The sequence below is a fragment of the Orcinus orca genome, chromosome 15 (genome assembly GCF_937001465.1).
Source record: "Orcinus orca chromosome 15, mOrcOrc1.1, whole genome shotgun sequence".
Classification (NCBI taxonomy): domain Eukaryota; kingdom Metazoa; phylum Chordata; class Mammalia; order Artiodactyla; family Delphinidae; genus Orcinus; species Orcinus orca.
The window spans coordinates 71,383,687-71,409,876 of NC_064573.1; the positions used below are offsets into that span (position 1 = coordinate 71,383,687).

A 26,190-nucleotide genomic window follows, 5' to 3' on the forward strand; every position below is an offset into this window, starting at 1 on the left:
CTGAACCCACCCCATGATTATGTGATAGGCTGTAAAAGGACAGGACGAGGTCAGGACACAAGTGTTCTAACGTCCACGGGTTCTGTTTCCCCGTCTGTACCGGAAGGCACTGGAGTACACCTCTGCATCCCAAGTGGACTGCCATGATGCACTGATGTCTCAAAATTGGCTGTCAAGTGTGTCACCCAAGTAACCACACTGAAAGAACTGAAGATCATGGAAGATGTACTCTCCTCACGAAGGAGCAGGCGCAGTTCTCCCTGTCACCCCATCACTCGCAACTCACCTGGGTCTGAATGTGTTTTCTGAGCGTGAAGGGGGGTGGGCAAGTCCTGCCTAGCCAGCCTGAGTAATGTCTATGCAAGCGGCCCTCCCGTGAACACCAGACGGAGGTCAGAAGAGAAACGTAGAAAACTCACTGAAGTAAAGGAACTGTCTCTAGGATGGTTTTTGATCTAAATTTCTGATTTTTAGGCCCAAATAATGAAGATACTATATATGGAGATGTGCTCTGAGAGCACGTACATTAAATGCACACTGACATGCATTTAAGAGACCTTCCAGAGTGTTCAACCAGCACTGACAAATGAGCATGTGTGCCGGTCTAGTCTGGTCTCAGAACACTGTTAACGACAAAGGATGCTTTAAAGAAAGAGAAGGCTTAGCCAACGTGCAAGTGCTCTGCGAATTAAATTTCCTAACTCCCTAACAGCACAACCTGGCCCTGGACTGGGGGCGGAGAGGTGACAGAGAGGCCTGGTGGAGAGGACACTTAGCTGCAATCACAGGAAAGAGGGGGGGAAGGAGAAGGGAGCAGGTCCCATCACTGCATCTACTGTGTGTCAAACTGTGCCTGGAGCTTTACACACCTCTTGTCACTTAAGCTCCACAACAGCCCTGTGAGGGAGGCACTACTACAACCCTCCCTTTACCAACTGGCACAGCAGGCTCAGAGCGCTGACATGACCTGTAAGACCACGAGGTGCCACTTTTAGTTTCAGGCCAAAAACACAAATGGTGGGAAATCTCCGCTTTTGTTACATGGACAGATACTACTAACTGCGAGCTTTCATAAACACACTCAGGGCGAGAACTGGAATTTGCAAATACGACAAGGCCGAGGGTTTCACAGACCTCTCTGGAAGTTACCGACCATCGACCATCGTGCTCCACCAGGAGAGTCATTACAGCAGGAACTAGAGGCTGTGGGATTAGGAGGAGGTGGGAGGGAGTTTTGGAAAAATTGAAAAGACCCTCCGGAAAAGAGGATAAAGCCAGAGGCTCTTCAATTCACCATCACCTGCCAGATCCCATCCTGTGTGGTCACCTTTGGTGGCCTGAGGCAGGCCTGGCAACTGCACAATACCAGTAGGCCGGTGGCCTCTGCCCTGACCCACCCTCCTCTCTAGTAAGCTGGGTACCCTCACCTCATCAAGGACTTAATCGCTCTGCTTCCAAGCCTCCCCCTCCCCTGAAAAGGTAATCCTCCTTCCCCTACCGAGTAAGCTAATGGCTCATTGAAAGGCCCAAGGCCAGAAGAACAGATTTCCACCAGGACAGGGACACAGTCCGCCTGGCACCTCGTATCACACTGCTGAATGAATAAAAGACTGAATGGACTTTGGCGTGCTTATTTATAAAAAGCAGAAATGGTAACCACCTGCCTACCCCCAGCTGGTTCAGATGCAATGACAAGTGGGACAGATATACCAAAAGATAATATAACTGTTTCACAACTTAACAAAAACATCACCTCGAGAGAGGACGTTATAAGGAATCTCACACCCAGCGAAGTGAGAAACCCAGGCTAACAACCTCACATCACTAAGTAATTTCATAGCCAGTGTGGCATTCAGTCCACAGACAACCCTGAAAAATTCAAAACCCCTTACGAGTGACTAAGCAAATCATTTCATCATTCCTTCTGTGCCTCAGTTTCCTCATCTGTAAAATGAGAATGTGCTCCATCTGTTTGCCCCTCCAAATCCACTCCACCCTCTCTCTTCCCCGTCCTGTGACCCACTGTGTGGACCACACTGATGAGGTCTCTGGCTGTCTTGCTTCCAGCAGACGGCTCCAGCAGACGGCACCAGCAGACTGTTTGGAGAGAGGCAGAGCAGTAGGTCAGGGTACTTCTTCCCCACCCCAATCCCTGATGGGAAACTGGGGCCGCACCCCTGGAACAAACGTCTCACCTCCTCTCAGGTGTTGTCTCCACACAACTACTTGGAAAACCAGTCCCTCCCATCACCTCTTCAGGCCTAAAGGTGGACACCTAAAGGTCCTGCTACTACTAGCCCTGGGGTACCGAACCTTTACTCCTGATTTCCCTGCCCTAGACACAGTAGTCCCTTTACTGACCTTTTCTCAAACTTTCTTAATTTGAATGTGCCACCTACGTCTTGCTGGAATCCTAGATTACACAAAAGATACCACCACCTGTATCTCATAAGGTTACAGATTAGAAATCACGTAGCTACTAGTGCCAGGCCCCGGGCTTTAATTACCATTATAACAAACCTATGTGCGGAAATCGCTTCTCCCAATTTACAAATGAGGAAGCCGAGGCTGAGAGAGATTAAGAAATTCGCCCAAACGCACGCAAGGGTGGAAGAGCCAGAACTGGGGCCTTAGGCTCCAGACGCTGTAATCGCTCCCTTTCCATTTCTATTATCACCGTCACCATTAATATTTTCCCGACCACGCCATAGTTCATCAGCGTCGTCATTCCTACAGGCAAATAACTCTCTTTTAGAAATAAAATTTTATTTCTCGTGCTGGACAGCTGAACGGTGTGGCTAAAAGCGGGAGTTCTGGAGTCGTTTCAAAGTTCAAAGCCTGTCTCGCCAAAAGCCTGTCTCGCCATTTGCAAGAATTGTAATCTTGAGCAAGAGAATTCCCTCCACCAAGAGCCTCAGTTTCCTCCCATAAAACGGGAAATACACTACTTCCTTCAGCGGGTTCTTGCGAGGGTTCAATGGGATAACGGTTGCAAATCACCTGGCAAGCAGTAAGCGTTCGAAGGACGGGAGACGCGCTGATGAATTGCGCTTTGGCGGCCTTGGCGGCTTTATTACCGCCGAGGACAAGGGAGGCGGGCCGGGGCCTGGGAACCTGAGGGAAGGAGCCCGCCGCCCACCCCCGCGCTCACCTGCTCCTCCAGCCGCTCGATCTCCAGCTGGTTCTTCTCCTCTTCGTCGTACTCCCACTCATACTCCCCCGGGGAGCTCTCGGCCGAGGAAGCCATGGCGTACTCCTCATCTCCATCGCTCTCACTCACGCCTTCCTCCTGCGGGTCCCACTCCGGCCCCACGGTCTTGTACGTCGCGGCGGCCACGGCCCGCGATAACACCTTCCTCCTCGTCCTAGCCTCCTTAGCTTCAGCCTCCTCCCCCTCGGCCTTGGGCCCGGCCTTGGGCTCAGCCTCCGCTTCCGAAGCCGATGCTGCTGCCGCCGTCGCCATCTTGCGCTTCCAGTGACTCGCGGGTCCTCACTCTGCCGCCGAAGACCCACTGAAGTAGAAGCTGCCCGCGGCGCGCGCCTGATCAAAACCGCGCTCTCCTGCCACCTAGAGAGAAACTGTGAGCCACGGATGACGCCGAAACCTCGAAATACACGAAACTCATGCTATTTTATATACTTTTAATAGTTCTTGTTGGAGGAAAAAGAACTCCCTAACAGGGCATGTGTTTCGCCACAACTTCGGACAGAAGTTGGGTCCTTAGACAGGAAGTGGAAGCCATAGAGGAAGTCATGGAGTGAGCGTGATGATTGACATTAAGGGTTTGCCGCCATCTTGAGAAGGTCAAAATGATTCTTGGAATTAATGCCTTACCACCTATTCTGACCTGGCGCGTGGTTCAGTCTCCCCAGTAACTGAGCCTCAAATGCAGAGAAAAGTCTAAGTCCTCGGGGAAGGATCGATTGCACCATTCATGAGAAAAACTCACTTCCCAAAGAGATTCCTCCCCTTTATGTAATGCCTGGTGCCTAGCAGTTAAAAACACATGTGCGTTTTCTGGTTTTATAGGATCATATTCTGCAAACCAATATTAATAAACTACATTAGTAAACATTTACTTAGAATCTCTTCATTGCCATGCCTTGTCATATAAATTGTGACAGTTTGCTTTTTTATATAGAGAGAAATAGAGTCAAACATACACACTTTTTAAAATCAGGGCAAAGTATTCGTTTAGCTAAGCTTTCCACTTTGACGCAGGAAAGCCTTGGTGTGTCTATTTATTGCCTTTCTCCCTCATTAGCAAGCTTAATTATGTCAGAAGTTATATGTTTTTCTTTCCGTTGGATTCCCAAAGCACCCCGACAAAAAGTAGATACTCAACACATATTTGCTCAATGGATGAAAGAACTGTCCTTGAATTCGTACAAAAGGGAAGATCGAGGTTTAGAAAGACGCTGTCATTCACCTAGGATCACACAGCCAGTTAGGAGCAGAAACGGGATTCCAACTCAGGATTGTTCAAGTTTGAATCCCAACTGAGTCTAACTCTCCGGGCAACCTAGGACAAGCTACTACACCGCTCTGATCCTCAACTTCCTAAGCTGCAAAACAGGGCTAAGAAAGGTGGACTGGTTGATCCTCTGCGCATTCCAGCGGTGGACTTTGTGAACGCAAACTTGGGTCCCGAACTCCAGCCCGAAGCCCCTCAGATCCAGAACCCATCACGGAGGACAAACTCTCCTGCGACTCCAGACCTTTGGGCTCCGCGCCCCGCCCGCCCCGGAGGGGCGTGGTCAAGGCGGGATCAAAGCGCGTACACGTGCACGGAGCGGAAGGGCTCAGGCGCGAAGTCGCCGGGACGTTAGAGGGAGCGCGCTCCAAGCTAGGAACGACTCGCGCACGCGCCTCGCTCTCGCACTCGGCCTGCGCAGGCGCAAGCCCGCAAGATGGCGGCGGCTGGAGCAGGACGTTTGAGGCGGGCGACTTCGGCACTGCTACTCCGGGCCCCGCGTCTGCCGGTCCGGGAGCTGTCAGCTCCGGCTCGGCTCTATCACAAGAAGGTAGGAGCGGGCGGGACCGGGCGGGACCGGGCGGCGGCGGAAGTGCGAGGACAACCGAGAGTGCGGGCATCCTAGCGGAGGCCCGGCCTAGGAAAGACTCTGCGGGGCCTGGGAACTGCGGGGCCCGAGAGGCCCCACTGCGACCTAGGGTACGGGCCGCCCCGGGCCCCAAAGGAGAGGCCGCCCCTCGCGCGAATCCGCCTGGACTAACTTTTCCTTCCTGCGCAGGGGCACTAACCGCGCCTGAAATAAAAATGACAGCTCCTGCTCATCTAATGGCCACTGCCCGTGGGCCCGGCCTCTGGCCGCGATCTCGTGCATCCAGCCTTTAAACCCCCAACAGCCCAGGAAGCAGGGTCCTGCAATGACTTGCCAGCCCGACACACAGCGGCGCGGGGTCCGGTTTCAGCCAAGGCTACCGCCCTGGCCAGGTGACCTTGGGCAAGTCAGTGCCCTGCGCTGAACCTGTTTCCCCTCTTGTCAAATGGGGTCTTAGCAGCCCCCCGTACTCGAGACCATGCTGCGGAGTCCTCGGCAGGGTGTCTGGCACAGGGAGGCCACTTAGGGTGATGTTACTGTTGCAGGAGCTCAGAGCCTCCGAGTGGAGATGGACATGTAACGAACAGTCATAACGTTTTAATTTTTGTTTTCTGTTTGGAGTGGTGGTGAGCTGTGAGTAGAGATAGGTGCATAGGGAAAGTCCCTAAACATGAGACTCTCTCACTCGGGAACCGGTTGACTAAAGAATGCGGTGAATCAACCCGGGGCAGAAAGTCCAGATTGGACATTATCTTGTAGGTCCTTGGGCTTGGAGTCAAAATCCGTGGTTGGATAGCTGGGGTGGAGGTGGGGGAGGGGACTGGAAAGATCGGGATACTTACTGCTAACTAGTAAACAAACCTCAAGGTTTTTAAAGCCTTCCGTGTGCCAGTTTGAATAGATGTTTATTCTGTTCTGGCTTCCGCGCGTTTCCCCACGGACTTCACTCCTCCCCGCCCCAGGGATGTGTGTTGTTGACACAAGCCTTTCTACCACCAGGGTGCGCTGCTGCACCAGAGAGATTTCAGGGCCCTGAAATACAGTAATGAGATATTTATTTATTTTCGCACACAAAGGGACGTATTCCATAGCCTTGTTCCTCCTGTAACAGTCTCCTTGAGGCTTCTGGGAAACCCTTCCATTTCTGGACCATACTTACTTTTAGGATTTTCGAATAGTAATCATTATCCTTTGAGAACAGATTTTCTTTGGAAATTACAAAAATGCTGTTTGAGCCCAACTCTGGTGACTTGGGTGGTTAAAGGTCAAGTAATTATTTGTGGTTCAAAACCCTACAGAATTAAGACAGGATTTTGCTGATATTTCGCCACTCTCTGGAATCTCTGAATTCATTCCCAGGTGAAATTTGGTATTTAGTGATGGCCTGCCAGGTTCAGCTTGCTGACTTCAAGGACTTTGCCATCAAAGTCGGGGAGACCAACAGCAAAAAAGAGTGACTGTGATTTCTGTTCACCCTCTTGTTTCAGGTTGTTGATCATTATGAAAATCCCCGAAACGTGGGGTCCCTTGATAAGACATCTAAAAATGTTGGAACCGGACTGGTGGGAGCTCCAGCGTGTGGTGATGTCATGAAATTACAGGTACCCCTGGTTCCCATCTTTACTGGTGGTAACGGTGACCCCTTTGCTTGTACAGTGCTCCATAGTTGACAGCAGTGTACAACATTGCATCTGGTCCCCATCTCAATTCCTGTGAGATGGGACAAGTCAGTGTTATAAATGACTCGAGCAGGGGCTGAATGCTAGTCATACTAGTAAACTACGCTGACCCTTTCTCACACAGTGAATTGATCTCACCTTTGTGCTCACTGTACCAGCCTAAATTCCAGTTTAGCTAAGTGAAATCTTTTGTGAATTTTACCAATCAAAGGAAAACCACAACTGTTCAGTTAGCAATCCCCAAAGAGACAGGAAACGCAATAAATCAAACCTCCACCACGTTGGAGATGACATGCAGGTAGTGCCCGGCGCTCTGGGTGAACCATAGCTTTCTCCACATCTCCTTCGTCACCGTGGTGGGCAGCTCGCCAGACAGCTTCATGACTATCTTGGAAAACAGAAACAAGGCAGGAGGGAACTACTACATGCAGTCTGGCACCAAAGGAAAAAGCATTATCCAGAGACCTTTACTGCAGACTCTCCCAGTGTTTAAAGACGCTCATTGACCCAGCAGCTGGGAGGAGAACCTCAGAGCAAAAAATCAGGCTAGGGTTGGGGGCGGCAGGAGGCATATTTTTTGGTTGATCTTTACTAGCTAGGCCTGTATAATTCTGTATAGTTCCTGCTTTTATCTTCTCGTCACTGAGCTCTTTGGAATAGAGGAAACTCAGTAATTAGTGCCCAAACTTTTAAGTGCGGAAAGCAGGACCAAAGCTGTCAGGAAGGGAGCGCCCCGTGGGCCTCCATGAGCACCAGGTTCTATGGGGCACACCAGAACCTCTGCTAACTCCTGCCTCTTTTCTAGATTCAAGTGGATGAAAAGGGGAAGATCGTGGACGCCAGGTTTAAAACATTTGGCTGTGGTTCTGCGATCGCCTCCAGCTCGCTAGCCACCGAATGGGTAAAGGGGAAGACGGTAGGTTCCTGCAAACTAGAATTAAGTCACATTCTCCACAAACCTGGCTCTCAGTTAAGGGAAGGGTCTAGTGAGTGTAAACAAACAAACCAAAAACCTAAGATTTTTTTTTTCTAAATATGCTAAGAATTTTCTTTTTAATTTTGCTTACCGAGGTTTTTATTAAATTCTTCTCCACGTTGGGAATTACGGATAATTTTAAGTGTTTTTTAGTTTGGGGTTTTTTGTTGTTGATCATTTTTATTTGGGGGTTTTGGTGGTTTGTTTTTAACTAAATCGAAAAAAGATCCTCACTTCCCCCTCTAACACAATAGAAGTGAAAAGAAATCTTCGGCTTTCTCCAGGGTCACCGCTGTTATCATTTCTTAGAAGTCTAAGTCTGCTCTGGGGCAGTTCCGTTGTGGTTTGTTTTGTTTGTTTCCTCCCATTGTGCTTCAGGAGGGAGTGCAGGTGGCTTACAAGGATTCATGAAATAACAAACTAGCCTTTCTAAAATCCTGTCGCCATTAAAACCTCTCAGAAAAACCAAACTGCAGGTGCTCACCTTTGCAGCCCCAAGGGCCCAGGTTCTGGGAGCTGAGTCACAGAGGTGTGTGCCAGGCCACATGCCGCCGGCTCCCCGTGGCTCAGGGCCTCCTGGCCGGCAAGGTCCTCAGGGCCGGGGAAGCAGAGACCTAACCTGTTCTGGCCGGAGGTGGCTGTGAAGTGATTTGTCCAGAACTATCCTCAGGGAAAGAGGAAATGAGGAGACAGGGCACCTGTGCTCCCAGGGCCTGGCCCCGTGAATGTGATCAGAAAGTGGGGACAGGGCCTTTCTCTGACCCTGAGAGACTCCCATCTGAGTTTCCAGCAACAGAAGTTGAAGCATAATTCAGTGGAGTTAGTGGACTTGGGAGATTGGGGGGCAGGGGGGGAAATCGCTTTCCTTAAGGCAGCGGGGCTCCGTTCCATGTAGGCCTGCCTCCTTTTATGCCCCTGGGCTCTCGACAAACCCCAGGCATCCTTTTTAGTCTGCCTAGAGGAGAAAGGTTCTCCTTGGGGCAGGGGATGAGCCCCAAGAGCTCTCCTTCCAGGAGCTGTCTGTGCCCTTGGCCCAGGTGCTGCCAGCCTGGGTGCCACCCCTCCTGCCTCCCTGACGCCATCTAGCACTTAGGGTTGACGGGATTTATTCTGAACATTTAGTATAAGGACACCAGAGAAGCTGAGAGTCACAAAACCAGCGTAGAACATCACTGCCTTTTAAAAAAGGCTCAAGTTGCTGGCCTCAAGCAGATCCCTCAGAGACTCCTCCCAGGGTCCACTCCTGGCTCGTGGCAGCATCTCTGAGGGCCTGGCTCACCCCAGCTGAGCAATGCTGGTGCGTATACTTCGTACTTGAGGAGCCCAGCTGCAGCCTGGACGTGGAAGTGGGAGTCCTCTGTCTGGGGTTATTAAATGGAAATCGTCCCCCACCACTACCCTGTCGTGGGGGCCTCTTTGGCCCTTTCTATTTTCTGTCCCACCAGATAGAGCATCACTAAAACTTCCCGTCTGTCCCATCTGCCTCTCAGGTGGAGGAAGCCTTGACCATCAAAAACACGGACATCGCCAAGGAGCTGTGCCTCCCGCCTGTGAAACTGCACTGCTCCAGTAAGTGTCCCCTCCAGGATGGCGATGGGCTTGGACAGTTAGGGCAGTTTTGTAATGGCATCCACTTGATTTGTGACAGGGGAACGGCGAGTCCTTTCGGGTCGTGGAGTCCACCTTCACAGCCTCCGAGGGTTACAGCTCATGGAGTCCGTTCTCACAGTCTCCAGAGGGTTAGAGCCCAGGGTCTCACTGCGGCCTCCAGGGGAGTCCTGCGGGGGTGGTGTGGGCCAAGCATCGTGCCGAGCACGTTGTGGCCTCACTTCTAACCCTCAGGAACGTCCTCCAGTCCCCAGAGGTGTCATTACCTCTCCCCACACAGAGGAGGAAACGAGGGCTCAGGTTAAAGCCCTCCAGTCGCACAGCTCCTCAGTGGCAGGGCCAGAGTCTAAACCCCAGTCTTTGATTCCAGAATCTGTGCTGTTCACCCGGCTGTGGTGAAGTTGGGACCAGTAAAGGAGAAAGTGCCGCTTTCACCATAATCCTGTTTGTTGTGCATTTCCTCACTTCCTTTCCAGATGCCATCGCTGTCGGGGTCTGCATCTGTGTATATGCAATGACTAAGCCCAGTTGTGCAATATCCCCCTCTGCACTCTCCCTGAGAGAAAGTCCAGATGCCTTCAGGCTTGTACTTGGCTTTCCATTTCAGTCTAAAGCTTTTCAAATCTCAGCCTTCTAGGGCAAGGAGGTTATGGGAAACAGTAGCCTAAACTTATTGATGGAGATTTACTGACCAAATTAGTTAAAAATCAGCAGAGGGCCAGGCCTCCTGCCAGGGTAGGACTCACAAGAGAAGAACTGAGTGCCGCGGCAGGGATGGAGGTCTGCTGAGACCCGAGTTCTTTCCACTTGCGCTGGGATTTCAAATAGCCGTGAATAAAGGCCATAGCTTGTAAACATTTTCACATGGTTTCAGAGGAACCCCCCGCCTTTTCATTAGGCCTTCTCGGGTACTGAAACCTTTAGCCAACGCTCTCTGCTGTCATTCCAGCTCTCTCAATGTTTATTTTCCCCAAAGCTTCCCTTTTAATATCGACTCCAAAATAAAAGTTTCCACACTTGGGATCACTAGAGAGTGCCGGCAAATGCCATCCCAGGCACAAACTGGCACGACCTAAGTAATGCCATCCAGCGCCACCAGCACCCACCGCATTTATCCTGACTTCCCTGAGAGCAGCTGAGAACCAACATTTGTTGTGTCTCTCCTGTGCATCAGACACTTATGTATAAAGCCCTCACCCTATCCCAGCAAGAAAACATGATCGTCCAAGAGGCTAAGGAACTACCCTAGAATCTCGGGTATTTGCCGCACAGTCTGTCCCCAGAGCCGCCCCGCAGGAGGGATCCAGCTCAGGAAACAGCCATCGGCCTGCAGGCCTGCTCCTCGCCCAGCACCCTGGTGAGGTGACTCTGTTAAGCCTGTCCCAGCACCACTACCTCAGCTCTTAAAGATTCTCTTCCTAAGACTGTTCCTGCAGATTCTAGAAACTTAGGCTCTCTTTCGTTCTCTTACTTCCAGTGCTGGCCGAAGATGCCATCAAGGCCGCCCTGGCTGATTTCAAACTGAAACAAGAAGCCAAGAAAGGAGAGGCGGAAAAGAAATGAGCTCCCGGCGAAGCTTCTCGCAGGTCACGTGGGCTGCTTACCCGCCCCCCCCACGCCGTGCAGTCACGTAGGTGTTCAGAAGCCCTCGCACTACAATAAAAGCACTATGAGATCCGCACAGCATTTGCTGTTCACGTTGTGACTCTAATGCACGCAAAACACACAGTCTAGTTGTTCTGAGTCCTGTGGTTTCCTGCAGCTCACTTTCATCGCCTTAATCTAGCGTATGTCTATTTTGAATTATGCATATGGCCCCCAAACTGAAATCAGTAGGTTTGGGTAGTCGTGAAGTGCACAAATATCTGATTTTACCGGAATCTATTTTGGGGAAGATTACCAGTAGAATGCCTTGGTTAAGATTATTTGGTAGGACCAAATATTGTACATAAAACAGATTTGCATATATATAATAAATAAAGGAATATAAGGCAGTGTTTGCCTCTGGTAAGCCTTGTCTCTTGGGTCCCTCACTCACCTCACAGGGCTGCCCTCGGCCCCTTGGGGTTTCTTCACAGATGCTGGACGGTGATGACTCGTGCACCTTTCCCAGCAAACTGGGCAGTAAAGAGCACGCATGGAGATTTTAACAAAGCCAGATGTCGATAATGTTTTCTGAAACAAGGCGGAAGATGAAAGGAGATGGCCATCACTTTTCATTCTTTACAATATAACAGGCTGACAACTCAAAGTCAGTCCAGAAGATTCTGTCTGTAATTTCACTAGTTTGTGAAATCCTGAAATCTGAGCAACAATGGCTTGGACGCTACCCTAAAGCTGTGGACCAAATCCACAGAGGCCTGAGGGGTGAGGTTTAGATGCCGACTCCTAGGCCCAGGGCTCTGCTGCAGGTCTGGTCAAGTAGTTCCAATACCCGACTCTTGAGAACCTCCTGGGTGGTTCTGTGTGGAGGTGGGTGAGCGAGGCCCCTGGGAAGAACCTTCTTTTGTCCACACCTGCACAGCTGTGACAAGTAGTTCACTGTGAACTGTCTACGAGTACAGTGACCTCAAGTTTAAAAACATACGTCCCTGGCTCAGGGACAAGTAACAGCTGTTCTAACCACTGTTCCTCCTACCCATCTCGCCCCAGGGTGGACAGGCAGGGGGTGCCATGCTGAGGCGCCCACAGTCACGCACCAGCTAAAAGCCCCACTAAAGGCCCAATTTTCTAGTGAAACATGATCTCAAAATGCCAGCTAAGGCTCAAATCTCCAACTTCAAAAGTAAGATGCTTTTTGTTTTTCCCGATGTTCAGGCATAGGCTGGCTGCCTCTTCTCTTAAATATACCTTCTTTATTTAAAAAAAAAACTCTGGGTTCTGGGGAAGGACACTGAACTTCAAAGGCCCTTCCCCCACCCCACCCCCCAGCCTGCGGGGAAGCCCACAGAGCAGGGCCTTCATCAGAATCTCAAATTAGAGCTGCTGGGTGGAGCCATGTCACATTGTCCCATGTGGCGTGTTCTACTGTTTAATTCACAGTCCCTCTAAGGCTGCGCTTCTCTCTTTATTATATGTGGCCGCCCTGCAATTCCCCACCGCTGTTCTTTGTGACTTTTTTAAATGAGACATTTTTGTCCGGGTTACATCCTCTGAGAGCTGAGGCTAAACTCTACACATCAGAAGCTGCTTGTAAACAGCCACGGCAATATCACCAGAATAGCCCGAACCTCAAAATACGTGGTCGTGCAGCTAAAAGCAATGAATATTCTGTTTGAAGTTCCATTAAGAACACAGCTAGCTTCAACCACGCGAGGGCACCGTGCCCCTTCCTTGGCTGAGCTCAGGTCTAGAGATCTTGGCACCCTGTGGATCTCAGCACCTCCACGTAAACTCTTCCACAGGGGACCCCGCCGTGTAACTCACAGCAGGCTCACACACCCGTGCTCTGTATATTTGTAATCCCGTCCATTCTCGGGATGGCCCCCTGGGGTGGGCATTATTTCAAACAAGGAAACTGGCTCAGGAGGTCAGCAACTCCCAAGCCACGAGGTTGGGCTTGGGCTGGGTGACCCAAAGGCCACGCTTCTGCCTCATTTCCTTCTGGCAGAACTCAACACCGTCCGAGGCTCACCTGTGCCTTGAGCATTGGCGGGAAGGTGAACGCCCACGCCGGGTGAGCCCTGATCCATTCATTTGGCCAACCCACCTCCACGCGCCATGGCCCTGCGCCTCAGTCATCCAGGAGCCCAGTTTAACTCCAACGCCTGATTAAATCTGACGCTGTGTGGGTGGGGCTTGGGCACTGGCATTTTTTCAAAGCTCCCCAGGAGTTTCCAGGGTGCAGCCTTGAGTGAGAACCACTGTGAAGTGCTCTGCACTCTGCAAAGCAGTTTGCTGAAATGATTTCCGTGGGGACTCAAGGTCCTGGGAGAAGGTGTCACTTCCCATCTCCAACCTCCCTCTCTGCCCCTCCCACCCCACACATCTGCCGTAGTCTGGGCCTCCATCGTCTCTCTCCTAGCCTCCGCATTGGCCTCCCTGCCTCCAGCCTCACTGCTGGGATCCATTCCCCACTCTGACCCTGTCCCTCCTCTTTTTGAAACCTGTCCATGGCTGCCCGTTGTCCTTCTGACAAATTCCAAACCTCCTACCACATCGATCACTTAGCTCCAGCCACACTGAACCTTCCCTTCAGGCCCTATGCTGCACCCCCCGCCCGAATGCCCTCGCCAGGCATCTTCCCTTAACCTCCACTCAGCCTAGGAGCCTCATCTCAGATCCCACCTCCCCCGGGAAGTCTTCCCTGATTCCCCCAGGCTGAGCTAGGTGCCCTCTCTGTTCCTACAGTCTCTTGTCCTTCCCTGAGCCCGTAAATATCATGGATGGGTTTTGTACTTTGCTCTTTTCTTATCTTTCTACATCATTACTCAGAGACTTTTTTTTTAATAATTTTTTTTCAATTTTAAACAGATAATATACTATTTTCAAAAATTCAAACAGCCTGAAAGGGAACAGGATGATACGTAAGTTTCCTTGCCACCCCTACTAATTCCCCAATCTCCCTCCTCAGAGGCAATCTCTGGTACTTGTTTCTTAGGTGTCCTTCTGGAAATTTTCTAGGCATATCCAACTATACATGTGTTTAAATAGACCCTGTTTTTTACACAAGTGGTAGCACACTACATATACTTCTATATCTTTCTGTTTTCCTCTTAGCTGTATTTCTCCATATCAGTTCCTGTAGACCTGCCTCATTCTTATTAATAGCTACCCAGCATTCCATGTATGATGGTTCATAATTTAGTCTTCTACTGATGACAGCAATTCAATTACGGGACCCAGCTTCTGGTACAGCTCTTGACTTACTGGGGCTCCATGAATGCTTACTGAGTGGATGGATGATGGATGGATGGAGGGTATGTGAGTGGATGGATGGGTGGGTAGATGGATGGGTGAGTGGGTGGGAGGATGGCTGGATGGAGAAACAGAGGCTCAGAGAGGTGAAACGGCTTGCCTCAGATGACACAGCAAGGAAGTGGTAGGTTAGAGCTCCAGCTGAGGTCCTCTGCCCACCTCCCACCCCCACCATGGCTATGACCACATCTCTAATTTAACCTTTCCTAGATGTTATTCCTGGATTCTGGCCACTTGGGACCACATCAAAATGCACTTTCACAGCTTCCCATTAAGAACTGTCCTGTCAAAACTAGCTGTCTCTATCATGGCATCTTCTTAAAAGGCCAAGCAAATGAGGGGTGACTTTTGATGACTAAGGCCCCTTGAACTTGAGACAAGAGAGTAGACTCTGTGTCCATCCTCGTGATGGGACAGAAGACTTTCGGGTCCCACTGTGTCTTGGCAGAGTTAGGGGGACCCTGCAGATGAGCCCCAGCCCCAACCGGAAGATGGATGTGGAGCACATCTCTCATTGGTGGCTTTGGGGCCTGTCCACTTGTTTCCTCCATCCCTCAAGATGATATCAGCCAACCTCCCCAGAGAAGACTGTTTCTGCCCAGCAGCAGGGCACAGCAGAGTGAGCTCGGCACGCTGGTGTCAGAGCCGGTGGGTTCAAACGCCGCCTACCCCATGTGACCTTGAACAAGAGACTTCAACCACCCCAAATCTCCGTGTATTCATCTGCAAAATGGGATGATAATAGTACCTACCTGGTCTGGTTGACATGACCATTAGATGAGATGAAGCATGTAAAGCATGTGGCATATAAAAAAGAGTGCAGGGCTTCCCTGGTGGCACAGTGGTTGAGAGTCCGCCTGCCGATGCAGGGGACACGGGTTCGTGCCCCGGTCCGGGAGGATCCCACATGCCCCGGAGCGTCTGGGCCTGTGAGCCATGGCTGCTGAGCCTGCGCGTCCGGAGCCTGTGCTCCACAATGGGAGAGGCCACAACAGTGAAAGCCCCGTGTACCGCAAAAAAAAAAAAAAAAAAAAAATTGAAAAATAAATAAATAAATAAATAAGAGTGCAGGGCTTCCCTGGTGGTGCAGTGGTTAAGAATCCGCCTGCCAATGCAGGGGACACGGGTTCGAGCCCTGGTCCGGGAAGATCCCACATGCCGTGGAGCAACTAAGCCCATGTGCCACAACTACCGAGCCTGCGCTCTAGAGCCCGCGAGCCACAACTACTGAGCCCATGTGCCGCAACTACTGAAGCCCAGGCGCCTAGAGCCTGTGCTCCGCAACAAGAGAAGCCACTACAATGAGAAGCCCGCGCACCGCAACAAAGACCCAATGCAGCCACAAACAAAATAAACAAATTTTAAAAAAAGAAGACTTCATAGACGTTACTGTGATTGTCATGATTACGCATGACTCTTCAGCCCCAGCTACATACCAGACACAGTTGCTGGGTGTTTTATATAGATTAGCTCATTTATTCTGCACAAAAATCCTAAAATTCTATGATTATCCCATTTTACAGATGAGGAAACTAAAAGGTAGAGGGATGTGTCCAAGATCACAGAGCCAGGAAGTGGCTGCAGCAGGATTCCAGCCCAAGCTGTCAGCTTGCGACTGGTCTATTCTCTCTACTGCTGTTATCATTATTATTGTTAGCAGTGGTCTTATTATTCCTCATAGCAACTGTTACTATTACTACTATTGTCACTACTACTGCTACTATTATTGTTTTTAAAATACTATAGGGAATTCCCTGGCGATTCGGTGGTTAGGACTCGGTACTTTCACTGCCGGGGCCCAGGTTCAATCCCTGGTCAGGAACTGAGATTCCACAAGTCACGCAGCATGACAAACTAAAATTAAATTAAAATTTAAATGAAATTAACACAATACAATAAAATAAATGTAAAGTAAAATACTATAACTTCCAGGCTTCCAATCTATGATGTCTTTGCCTTGAGACGCACCCTCCCAGCAAGGCCTCCAAAAGTACAGAAAGTCGTCGTCTGGCTGCCCCTGTGCAGGGGACACACAGACGTGACTTCTGTCACACGTGGCTTGATGGGCAAGCTCACTCCACAGTGCTTGGTCAGACACAGGGCACAGCCTCAAGTACCAACAGCACCCTCCCCGCCCAGCTATCTTTGGAAATGTCGTGTTAGACACTCCAGCCTCTGGCCTCATCTCAGAGAAGCCCAGATCCCAGAATAACTCCAGAAGGCCCAGGCCCCCCATCTGAGGACAACCCTTAATGCCCCAGAGCTGCTGGTGCAAAAGAGGTTCCAGGGGCCTCCATCTTGCCCCCCGGGGCCTCAGGCTGATGGATCAGAGGGAGCCCCAGTGGGGAAATCAGGCTGGACCCCCCCAAACACCTCCCATCACACACGGCCCCTTTGAACCGAACCACAGGATATGAAGGTACAACCTTGGATGGGGACCTAGGGACATGGGTTCTAATCCCAGCTCTGCCATGAGCTCTCTATGGGACTGTAGGCAGGTACCTAACCTCTTTGAGCCTTGATTTCCCTTCCTGAAAAATCAGCAGGATACTAGCTCCTAAGTCAGAGGTTTGTTGTAAGGATTAAAAGAATGATCCCATGTAAAGTAAAAAAAGCACAGTGCCAGGCATGTAATAAGCACTCAATAAATGTTAGCTATCATCACCATCATCATCGTCCCTGTCATCACCACCATCACCCCCATCATCAACACCACCCCCATCATCGTCACCATAACCATCCTCAATACTATCACAGTTGTCACTGTCATTATCATCACCACCACCATCGCCATCATAATTAGCAACATCATCATCGCCAACATCAGCGGCGGCAACACTGTCACCATCGCGGTCACTGCCATCATCGTCACCAACATCACTGCTATGGACTACATTGCACCCCCCTCCCCCAAATTCATATATTGAAGCTCAAACCTCACTGTGACTATATTTGAAGATAGGGTCTGTAGGAGGTAATTAAGGTTAAATGAGGTCATAAGCGTGAGACCTTAAAAGCAGAGGTCTCTCCACACGCGCTCACAGGCCACGTGAGGACAAAGCGGCCATCTACGGGCCAGGAAGAGAGCTCGCACCAGAAACTGAGCCCTGTCAGAACCTCGACCTTGGACTTTCCAGCCTCTAGAACTGTGAGATAAGAAATTCCTACTGTTTAAGCCGCGCCATCTGTGGTATCTTGTTATGGCAGCCCGAGCGGGCTGATTCATCCACCATCACCATCATCATCCCCATCGTCATCCTCATCGGTATCAACATTATCACCCACATCATCAACACCATCGTTATCACGGTCATTATCATCAGTATCAACTTTATAAACACCATCATCACCTTCACTGTTACAGGTCAGATTCCCCAGAAAGTTGACTCTTAGATGGAGTTAACGTGCAGGGTGTTTATCCAGGAGTGTTCCTGGGATCAACACTTGTGGAAGCCTGGTTTGGAAAGCAGGAGTGGGCAGAGGGAGAAGGTGGGCAGCAGGGCAGCCCCACCAAAAGTCTCCGCTGACCCCGTGGGGAGCTCTAAATCTGATGGCCCCTCGGCGTTGTCCAGGTCCCTACCACTTACAGTCTCTGAATTTTATCACAATATTGGGTTTGAGACTTCATCTTCTCACTCTTTCTTCCAAAGGAGATTTGCATCTTACAAGAAGACGAGCGAAAAGCCAGGCTTAGTGTAAACCATTAATGGAGGAATCCCAGGCATCTGCTGGGCTTACCATCTGGCAGCAAAGGAGCTTTGGGGGAGTTTCTCACACTGTCTCATTTGCCCTTCAGCCCCGGATTCTCACTCACTTTCCCACCACAGCAGGCCCCTGGGGACCATCTCCCTTCAAGTGGGTGCTCATCCCTCCCAACCCCGAAGGCTCGGGCCAGCGTGGCCCTGCTTCCTGGCAAGTCTTCTGGGGCGGCCGCCGGGATCTGAGTCTCCTCTCGACCTTTCCCACTCTTTTTCCTAAGAAGCTGAACAAAGGACAAGCTGCTCGTGCAGGCCAGTCCTTTTCTGGCTGAGCAGAGGGCCTCAAGGGACAGAGCCTGGGTCCGCGAGGCCTGCGCAGAGCGGCTATGGGCAAGTGTGGGCCTCTCCCATTTGTCCCCCTCCGACGGTCAGCCTGGGAGGGGCCGTTGCAGGGTGAAATGAGACCATACAGGCGAAGTGCCCAGGACAGCTGGGCACACAGTAGGTGCTTATTAAATGCTCATTAATCCACAGGACAGGCCCTTAGCAGGCAACACAGGGCAGAGAAGGAATCACGAGGGGGATCTCGCCCCCTGATTAATGTCAGGCAACAGCTTCCCATCAAGCCTCTCTCTGGCCTCCAAGGCCCTGCCTGTCCCCACTTTTGCCCCCCTCAGCCCACTGGCCTCCCTGCTGTCCCTCAAACTCACCAAACTCATTCCCACCGCAGGGCCTTTGCACTGGCTGGTCCCTCTGCCTGCAGCCCTCTTCCCAGAGCTTCCCAGGGCTGCCGCCTGCATCCAGGTCTCACTTCAAATGCCACCTCCCCAGACAGGCCTCCCCCACCCACCCTAGCATCACACTGTTCACAGCCGTCCCAGAGCGTATCGCTCTGGATTTCTCTTCCTCAGGGAAAGCATGCCTGAGGATTCATGAAATCTCGGATGCCTAGAACGGTAACCGCGTACAATACAGGAGTTGGTGCCAAAGCCTTATTCTGGCCACAGTCCCTGGAAAAAGCTAGGAGGCAAGACGCCCGTTCCTTACTCTCTGGGCAAACCTTTCTCCCTCTCTGTATCTGCGGTTCCTCTGTCTGCAAAACCAGGGGGCTGAACCCAATGACTCCATATTCCCTTCCAGCTCAAACAAAAAGATTCCACATCCTTGGATAACTTCTCATTTTAGCCCATAACCAGCTCACGCCAGAACATGATTCATCTCTGCCGCTTTTGCCTAGCAACCCAGCCCTTCTCCCCACACCCCGGACCAACCCCGCCCCCAACCAAGACAAATTCCTGCCTCACCACACACCCACCCCGCGCCCACCCCTCCTCCGGCACCCCAGAGAGGAATGCGGGGCTTCAAGATCCTCCCCTGTCTGTCTGCCACCAGCATTTTAATGCACCCTCAGAATGTCTCGAGCTATGTCTGGAACCAGATGGGGAGGGGGGCTGGTCCCCCCTGGGATTAGCACAGGAAACGGCAGCAGAAGTCAGGCAGGCGGAAAGCGCTGACCCAGCACGGGGAGATCATTTCTATTCTGATGCCTCACCCTCCTCTACCGTCTGGCTCCTCGGGCCTGGAAAAGTGTCTGTGTTTAGGGAGAGAGAAAGAAGGGACAGGGAAAGTGGACGAGAGAGAGCGAGGTTCCGGTCTTGAGGCAAAATCAGTTCACCCAGATTGTCCCAGGGGTGTCTCCATCCAGTGCCCCACGGTGAGAGAAAAGAACTGTCTCATCTTTGTAGAGACTGGAAAGCATTTGATAAACTTCAATACCCATCTGCAACTCAAAAATCCTGGCAATCTAAGAATAGAAAGGAATTTCCCTAACTTGAAAAGAGGACATTTACCAGAAAACTACAGCAAACATCATGCTCAGGGGAAAACTTTGGAAGCACTCCCATGAAGATAGGGACAAGGCAAGGATGTTCACCACCACCATCACCTCCACCATCACCTCCGCCACCTCCACCATCACCTCCACCATCACCTCCGCCACCTCCACCATCACCTCCACCAGCATCTCTGCCACCTCTACCACCGACATCTCCATCCACGCCCACCAACATCGTGACCACCTTATCACCATCACCTCCACCACTCCATCCCCACCGCCATCACCTCCACCAGCACCTCCGCCACCTCCACCACCGCCATCTCCACCCACGCCCACCAACATCATGACCAGCTTATCACCATCACCTCCACCACCCCATCCCCACCGCCATCACCTCCACCAGCACCTCCGCCACCTCCACCACCGCCATCTCCACCCACGCCCACCAACATCATGACCACCTTATCACCATCACCTCCACCACCCCATCCCCACCGCCATCATCTCCACATCTACCACCAGCATCACACAAAAAACAAGTGAAGGGCATAGACAGGAAGTGAGGAAACTGTCACTCATGGCTGGATCATCTACCTAGAGATCATTCTTGAATGAACACTGACAGAGTCAGGTGATCTGCGCTGGAGACCAGACTCGGCCGTTACCTTTCTGGGTGGCTTTGGGTCTGTTTCCCCATTTGTAGCTGGAGTGGTAGGACTATACCAATTGTTTGCAAACTCGGCTCCACTGAGCCCTAGGGGCCCCTGCAGAGGCGGAAAAGGGGGCAAACAGGTGCCCTCTGGGTATCCCAACCCCCCTTCCAGGATGCAGCTCTGCTTTCATTTAACTTAGGATTCCTGGGAAGAGTTTGTTCAAACACAGGATTCTGCAGCTCAAAAAGCTGAAAATCAGTGGGTACCCCACCAATACACATGGAAACTAAGGAGAGAAACAGGTAATTCATAGGAGAGGAACTCCGTGAGGTTAAAATCTCCTCTCTTACCTGTAATCAGAGAACCATAACGAAAACAACAATGGAATACCACTTCTCATCTCTTTGACTGGAAACTCACAGTGTCGTCAAGGGTATGGGGAAACGGAACCACCCTTAGACCAAGACAGGGATGGAAATTGGTGACGCATCTTGGAAAAGTCATTTGGCAACAACTCTGCAAACGCGATGCTTGTACCCTTTGCCTCGGCAAGCCCCCCAGTAGCACCTGGCGTCTGCAAAGACACCCACGTGCAGGATGGCCTGGGAACCCTTGATGACTCAAGGGCTGTCCAGCTCTGCCGCCTGTGATTCCCGTTCTCAAGCTCGCCCAGGTCCCACTCTGCCCGACACCTGACCCAGAGGCACCCTGAACTGGCTCTGTTCTAGGGATACCTGGAGCCCGGGTAGCAGAAGTCTGGGCTCACACTTCGAACAGGTGACTCCCAGGTGTGAGTCCCCTATGCCAGGGCTGCCCTTTCCCCTAACGTAAGATAGAACCGCAAGGAGGATGAGCTGCCAGGCCAGACCCAGGACCTGAGCCCTCTCCCAACCCACCCGCTGTGTGACAAGTCCCTTCGCCCCTGGGGTACCGCATCCGTCAACAATTTACTGCGCAGGGACGCTCCCTCGTTGGTTCAAGGAAGCTGATCAAAACGACTTCGTAGTGATTTTTCACATGAAATCATTTATGTGAAAAGCAAACTGGGAAATGTTGACGATAGTTTTTATGTCCAGACCCTTTCCCCATAAGCGAATCCCCTCTGAATATCCTCCCACTCAACAGGACTGCCATCTCCTTAAGCCTCCCGCAGCAATGGGCACATAAGGGGTTTCCCTTTTTGTCACTTATTCTAAACAACGCTGGCACCAACATCCCATCTCAGGGCCCACACACAGGTATTTCTGTAGGCAGATTCCAGAAGAGAATCTCTGGGGCAAAGGACCAGGACACAGACAACCTTGGTAGACGTTGCAGTACGACCCTCCAAAAGGCCCCCCTCTCTCTCCCCGCAGTCTACTCAAAACCAGACAGTGCGGAGATCAGATCCGTACAAAGATGAGGTGTTCTTCTCTTGTGAGAGGCCAGGGGAAAAATTCAGAAGTGTCTCTAACTGGCTCCCCAGTGGCTGGCCCGGTCCTTCCAGCCAGAGCTCGTGCTACGGGCCAGGCTGCAGGGAAATCGGCCCTCGGGCCCAACCGGCTCAACTTACCTTAGATGGAAAAGGGCTTCCTGAGACTGAGGGTTTGCTCAGATGCTGGAGAGACCGTCAAAGGAACTGGGAGAACTCGTCCAGGGGTCTCTTAACGTGGGGGGAGGTTGATCTCCCTGGGGATGGATTCGGGAGGGTAAAAAAGCCAGGTTCTTCCAAGATCTTCTCGTCCAAGAATTGAGTGATTCTTTTTACTTCTGGAAAAATGGCGTCCTGCAGCCCCTCCCCCAGCTGCTGACAATAATGGCTCACACGGGAAGAGAGTTCGAGGCCCGCCACTGGGTGGAATCTTTAATCCAGATCAAGCCTCCTTCTTTCCTTTGTGGGAGAGGCAGCTGAGGTCCAGAGAGGGTGAGCAACTTTCCTCAGGCGGCACAGCCAGGGACTGGGCAGAGCCAGACCTCCACCCCGGGGCTCCAGACCCAGGGCCAGTGCCTGCCTGGGTCCCCACCTCCAAGTTCACGCCTCCAGAGAGCTCAGGGCTGTGAGCTTGACCCTGGACCCGGTGGACTCTCGGCGGCGTCCCCATGCAGCGTCTGGGGCGGGAGCAAAGCGTTGGCTGGCGTTCGACTGACTACCTTGGTCATTCTCGGGCCACGTGGCCTCGCAGACCCCTTCAGCACACTCGGTAGTGAGGGGAGACAGGCCGCCCGCTGGGTGGTGGCGCAAGGGGCTGGGGTGCCACCCTCCCCCCACCGGAGTGCCCGCCCCACGCAAGGCGCGCGCCGGCGCAGTTTGTGAACAGGAGGGGCCAGACTCCGCTGCCAGCGGTGGTCAAAGCCCTCCTTCCAGCCTTTCCTCCTCGCAGACCACAGTGGATGCAGCCCCCGGCAGCTGTGGTGACGCCCCTGCCACCCGCTGAGCTGTGGGGTCACATGGAAGTCTGGACACATTGGCTTTGGGCCCCCTACTCCAACCCCATTATTCTGCATTCATGCACTCATTCATTCATGAATAGGCTTGTAGGCCTTGTGGAGCTGTGGTTAGAGCACTTCCTATGGGATACGACAAGCGCAGGACGTTCAAAGCCTGGCTCAGGGTCTTTCTGGCTGCGTGACCTTGGGCGATTCACTTGGCCTGTCTGAGCTTCCGTGCCTCCCTCTGTAGAAGGTGGATAATATCTACACCGCCCTCAGCTTTGTGAAGACACAGTGTGTAGGAAGTGCTCAGTGCCACACTTGCCACACAGTGCATGCTGAAGCAGTGATGGAAACAGGCCCTCGTGGTGGGATTTAAACCCTGAGGAAGGGCACAGGTGGGAGATTTGGGGGCTCAGGGGGTCTCTCACGTGCTCAGCAGCATTTTCTTATCTGATTCTCACAGCAGGGCAGGACCTGTGGTTTCACAGGGAAACACTGAGGCTCCGAGAGAGGGCGGAAGTTGCCCCAGGTCACGCAGTCTGGAGGTGGGACATGAATGCTGGGATTCGAACCGCAGCCTTTCGGAGATGTAGACACCTTCTGCCCTTCCCCCACGGTGCCTGAAGGAGCTTCTGGCCAGTCTAAGCATTTGATTTGTTTTATAGAGGGAAACACAGCAGAGAGGGGAGGAGAGATGTTCCAGGTCATCAGGCAATTAATCCCACTGGGTCCCCCTCCCCTTTCCAACCTAGAAATAGCCCCAGTGCCTGCCCCAGATGGGCCCCAGTCCCTGGGCTCCCCAGCCCGTGTTGCCGGCCACGCCTCCAGCCGTGCCTGCCAGACAACGTTTAAGCCCTGGCTGGGGTCACTGCACCCCAGAGGGATAGGGGGAACAGCTGCAGCATGACCCCTAGCCCCCACTGGTCGCCAAACCCCTGCAGAGGGGCCCACAGGGTGAGGGTGACTTTTCTCCACCCAAAGGGCCACAGCAGCCTGTCTGTCTCTGGCCACGTCCGTCACCCCCTCCGTGGAGTTCACGGGACTTCCCTGGCTGCTGGAAGTGCTCAGAGTTCACCAACCCTTCTAGGACCCTCTGCCCTGCCCCCCAAGAATAGATGTTTAGACTCTAAAGAGCCAAGCATCTAGAATCGCTGATCTCTTGATTCTGAAGCTTCTAAACCTAGACCTGGAAAGAAGAGGTAACTTGCAGAACAGCCAGACCTTTAGACACAGAAGTTTCCCTCTTTTCTCTTCGTGGGACACCGCACTTCACAGTTTACAGCTAACAAAAGCTCACATTCACTGAGCACTCGTGGGGGCCTGTTCGAAGCCCTTTAAGGGAAGGAACTCAACTCCCACCAACCCTCCAAGGTCCCGTTTCACAGATGAGGAAACTCAGGCCCAGAGAGGTTAAGTGACTTGCCCAAGGTCACACAGCTGGGAGGTGGCAGAGTTGAGATTCCATCCCGGGTCATCTGAACCCCTAACCACCAGGCTACCCTGCCCTGCACCTTGTAAAGTGCATTCACATCTATTAACCTCACAGTATTGTGGGGAGACAGGGCAAGGGCTGTGGCCCCAGCTTTACAAGTGAGGAACTCATAGTTCAAAAAGGTGACATGCCCAAGTCACACAGCTAGGAGGACCCTTAATTGGGTCTCCTGGTTCCTTATTTCCGTATCCACTACCTCCCCCTTCCGTTGCTGTTCCCAATCCCCCGTATGCAACTCCAGTCTTTTCCCCTCTCCAGCCCCTCCAGCTGAGTCGGGCTCCCCAAACCCTAAGGGAGAGGCCGCAGGTAGACACCCTAAACCTGGACCCTCCGGCCCGCCAGGGCACCCTCAGTGTCCCTGCAGGTCCCCAGCGGCTGGTGGGACTCCATGCTGAGCATCGCAGAGGCCTCTGGCATCAGGGACCCTGGCAAGAGCAGATTTACGAGCAGGACTATTTTATACTTTGCAGCTGCCGCCATAAACCCTGCACCCGCCTGGGGAGGGGGAGCAGCTGCGGGGGAACCTCCCGGGCCCTGGGGCCAGCACCAAATCCTTCCTGCTATTTCTGAGCAGCCGGAGGAATCCTGAAATTAAAACCTCCTGAAAAAATGTCAAATCCCTATCCCACTCCAGACAGATCCTTCCCCCAAACCAGATGAAGAGCCAGGAGAAAGCAGAGCAGAGCCAGACGCAGCACAAGACTGCCCACTGGAGCCCCAAATTCTCACCCGGCTCTGGACGAGACCCAGCCTCAGATGCCCAAGTATAAAATGAGGGGCTGGTCTGAGGCTCTCTGAACTTCAACGGTTCCCTAAAGTCATGTAGCTCAAACATTCTCACTCTTTAAGATTCTATGCTCCAACTACTGGCTGTGTGACCTTGGATAAATTACTTGACCTCTCTGAGTCTCCATTTTTTCATCTGTAAAATGGGGAGAACTAACCATCATCTCATTAAGAAGGTTGGGAGGAAGAGATAAAATAATATCAGTAGTTCATAGCATTATTTGTAATAGCCAAAAGCTGGAAACCACCCGAACATCCATCAACTGGTGAACAGATAAGTTTTCATACATTCACACAAGGGAATACTACTCAGCAATAAAAAAGAGGGAACTATTGATAGATACAACAACATGAATGAATCTCAAAATATTTACACTGAGTTAAAGAAGCCAGACCAAAAAGAAAAGAAAAAAAAAAAAAGAGTACACACTGCACTGTATGGTTCATTTATACAAAACTCCAGAAAATAAAAATGATTCATAGTGACAGGAAGCAGATCAATAGTTGCCTGGGGACTGGGGTGGGGGATGCAGAGGAACAGTAAGGAGAGATTACAAAGGGTGACGGATATGTCCATTCTCTTAATTGTGGTGATGGCTTTATACACATATGTCAAAATTATCAAACTGTACACTTGAATATGTGCATTTATTGTGTGTCAATTATACCTCGGTAAAGCTGTAAAAAGTAATATGGGTAAAGCGCCAGAAATGAATAACTGTCCATTTTTAAATGGAGGCTCTGCCTGTTATTAATCATTGTGGCTGCATCTGGATGATTCTTTTATGAAGTTTCATCTCCTCCGCGAGAATATAGCCTCAGATCTGTTTTGTTAACAGTTTCTCCCCAATACCTGGCACAGAGTAGGTGCTCATTAAAGAATTATGGTTGGAAAACAAAAGATCTAGGACCCTGCTACTCGCTCCTGGGCCACCTTGGAATCCAGAGTTTTAATTAATCCCAACGAAGGAAGACTGGATGATTCCAAGTGTCTATGAATGAAAACAGAGACAGGCACTGGGCAGTCACTGTCATCACCCCGGGAGGCAGGGTGGGGTTGGAACAAAG

At 51.6% G+C, this 26,190-nt stretch overlaps 2 protein-coding genes across 3 annotated transcripts in view; one reads left to right on the forward strand and one right to left on the reverse strand.

The window, feature by feature from the left end:
• SART3 (spliceosome associated factor 3, U4/U6 recycling protein) overlaps positions 1–3,488 on the reverse strand; it is a 33,654-nt gene extending 30,166 nt beyond the window's left edge. For both annotated transcript variants that reach the window (XM_004281368.4, XM_033408766.2), the window contains exon 1: positions 3,152–3,488. In XM_004281368.4, coding sequence (XP_004281416.1) covers positions 3,152–3,463 — 312 coding nt within the window. In that variant the 5' untranslated portion in view covers positions 3,464–3,488. The remainder of the gene's footprint in view (positions 1–3,151) is intronic.
• Positions 3,489–4,767: 1,279 nt separating this feature from the next.
• On the forward strand, positions 4,768–11,338 carry ISCU (iron-sulfur cluster assembly enzyme). Its single transcript, XM_004281370.4, has 5 exons — positions 4,768–5,025; positions 6,552–6,665; positions 7,549–7,659; positions 9,210–9,288; positions 10,805–11,338. The coding sequence occupies exons 1-5, from the start codon at positions 4,912–4,914 to the stop codon at positions 10,888–10,890; spliced, it is 504 nt and encodes a 167-aa protein (XP_004281418.1). The 5' UTR covers positions 4,768–4,911; the 3' UTR covers positions 10,891–11,338.
• The last annotated feature ends 14,852 nt before the right edge of the window (positions 11,339–26,190 follow it).

Coding starts and splice junctions, on each gene's coding strand:
- ISCU (XM_004281370.4), top strand. CDS start 4,912: ATGGCGGCGGCTGGAGCAGGACGTTTGAGGCGGGCGACTTCGGCACTG. Junction 7,660..9,209: donor AATGGGTAAAGGGGAAGACG/GTAGGTTCCTGC, acceptor TCTGCCTCTCAG/GTGGAGGAAGCCTTGACCAT. Junction 9,289..10,804: donor TGTGAAACTGCACTGCTCCA/GTAAGTGTCCCC, acceptor TCTTACTTCCAG/TGCTGGCCGAAGATGCCATC.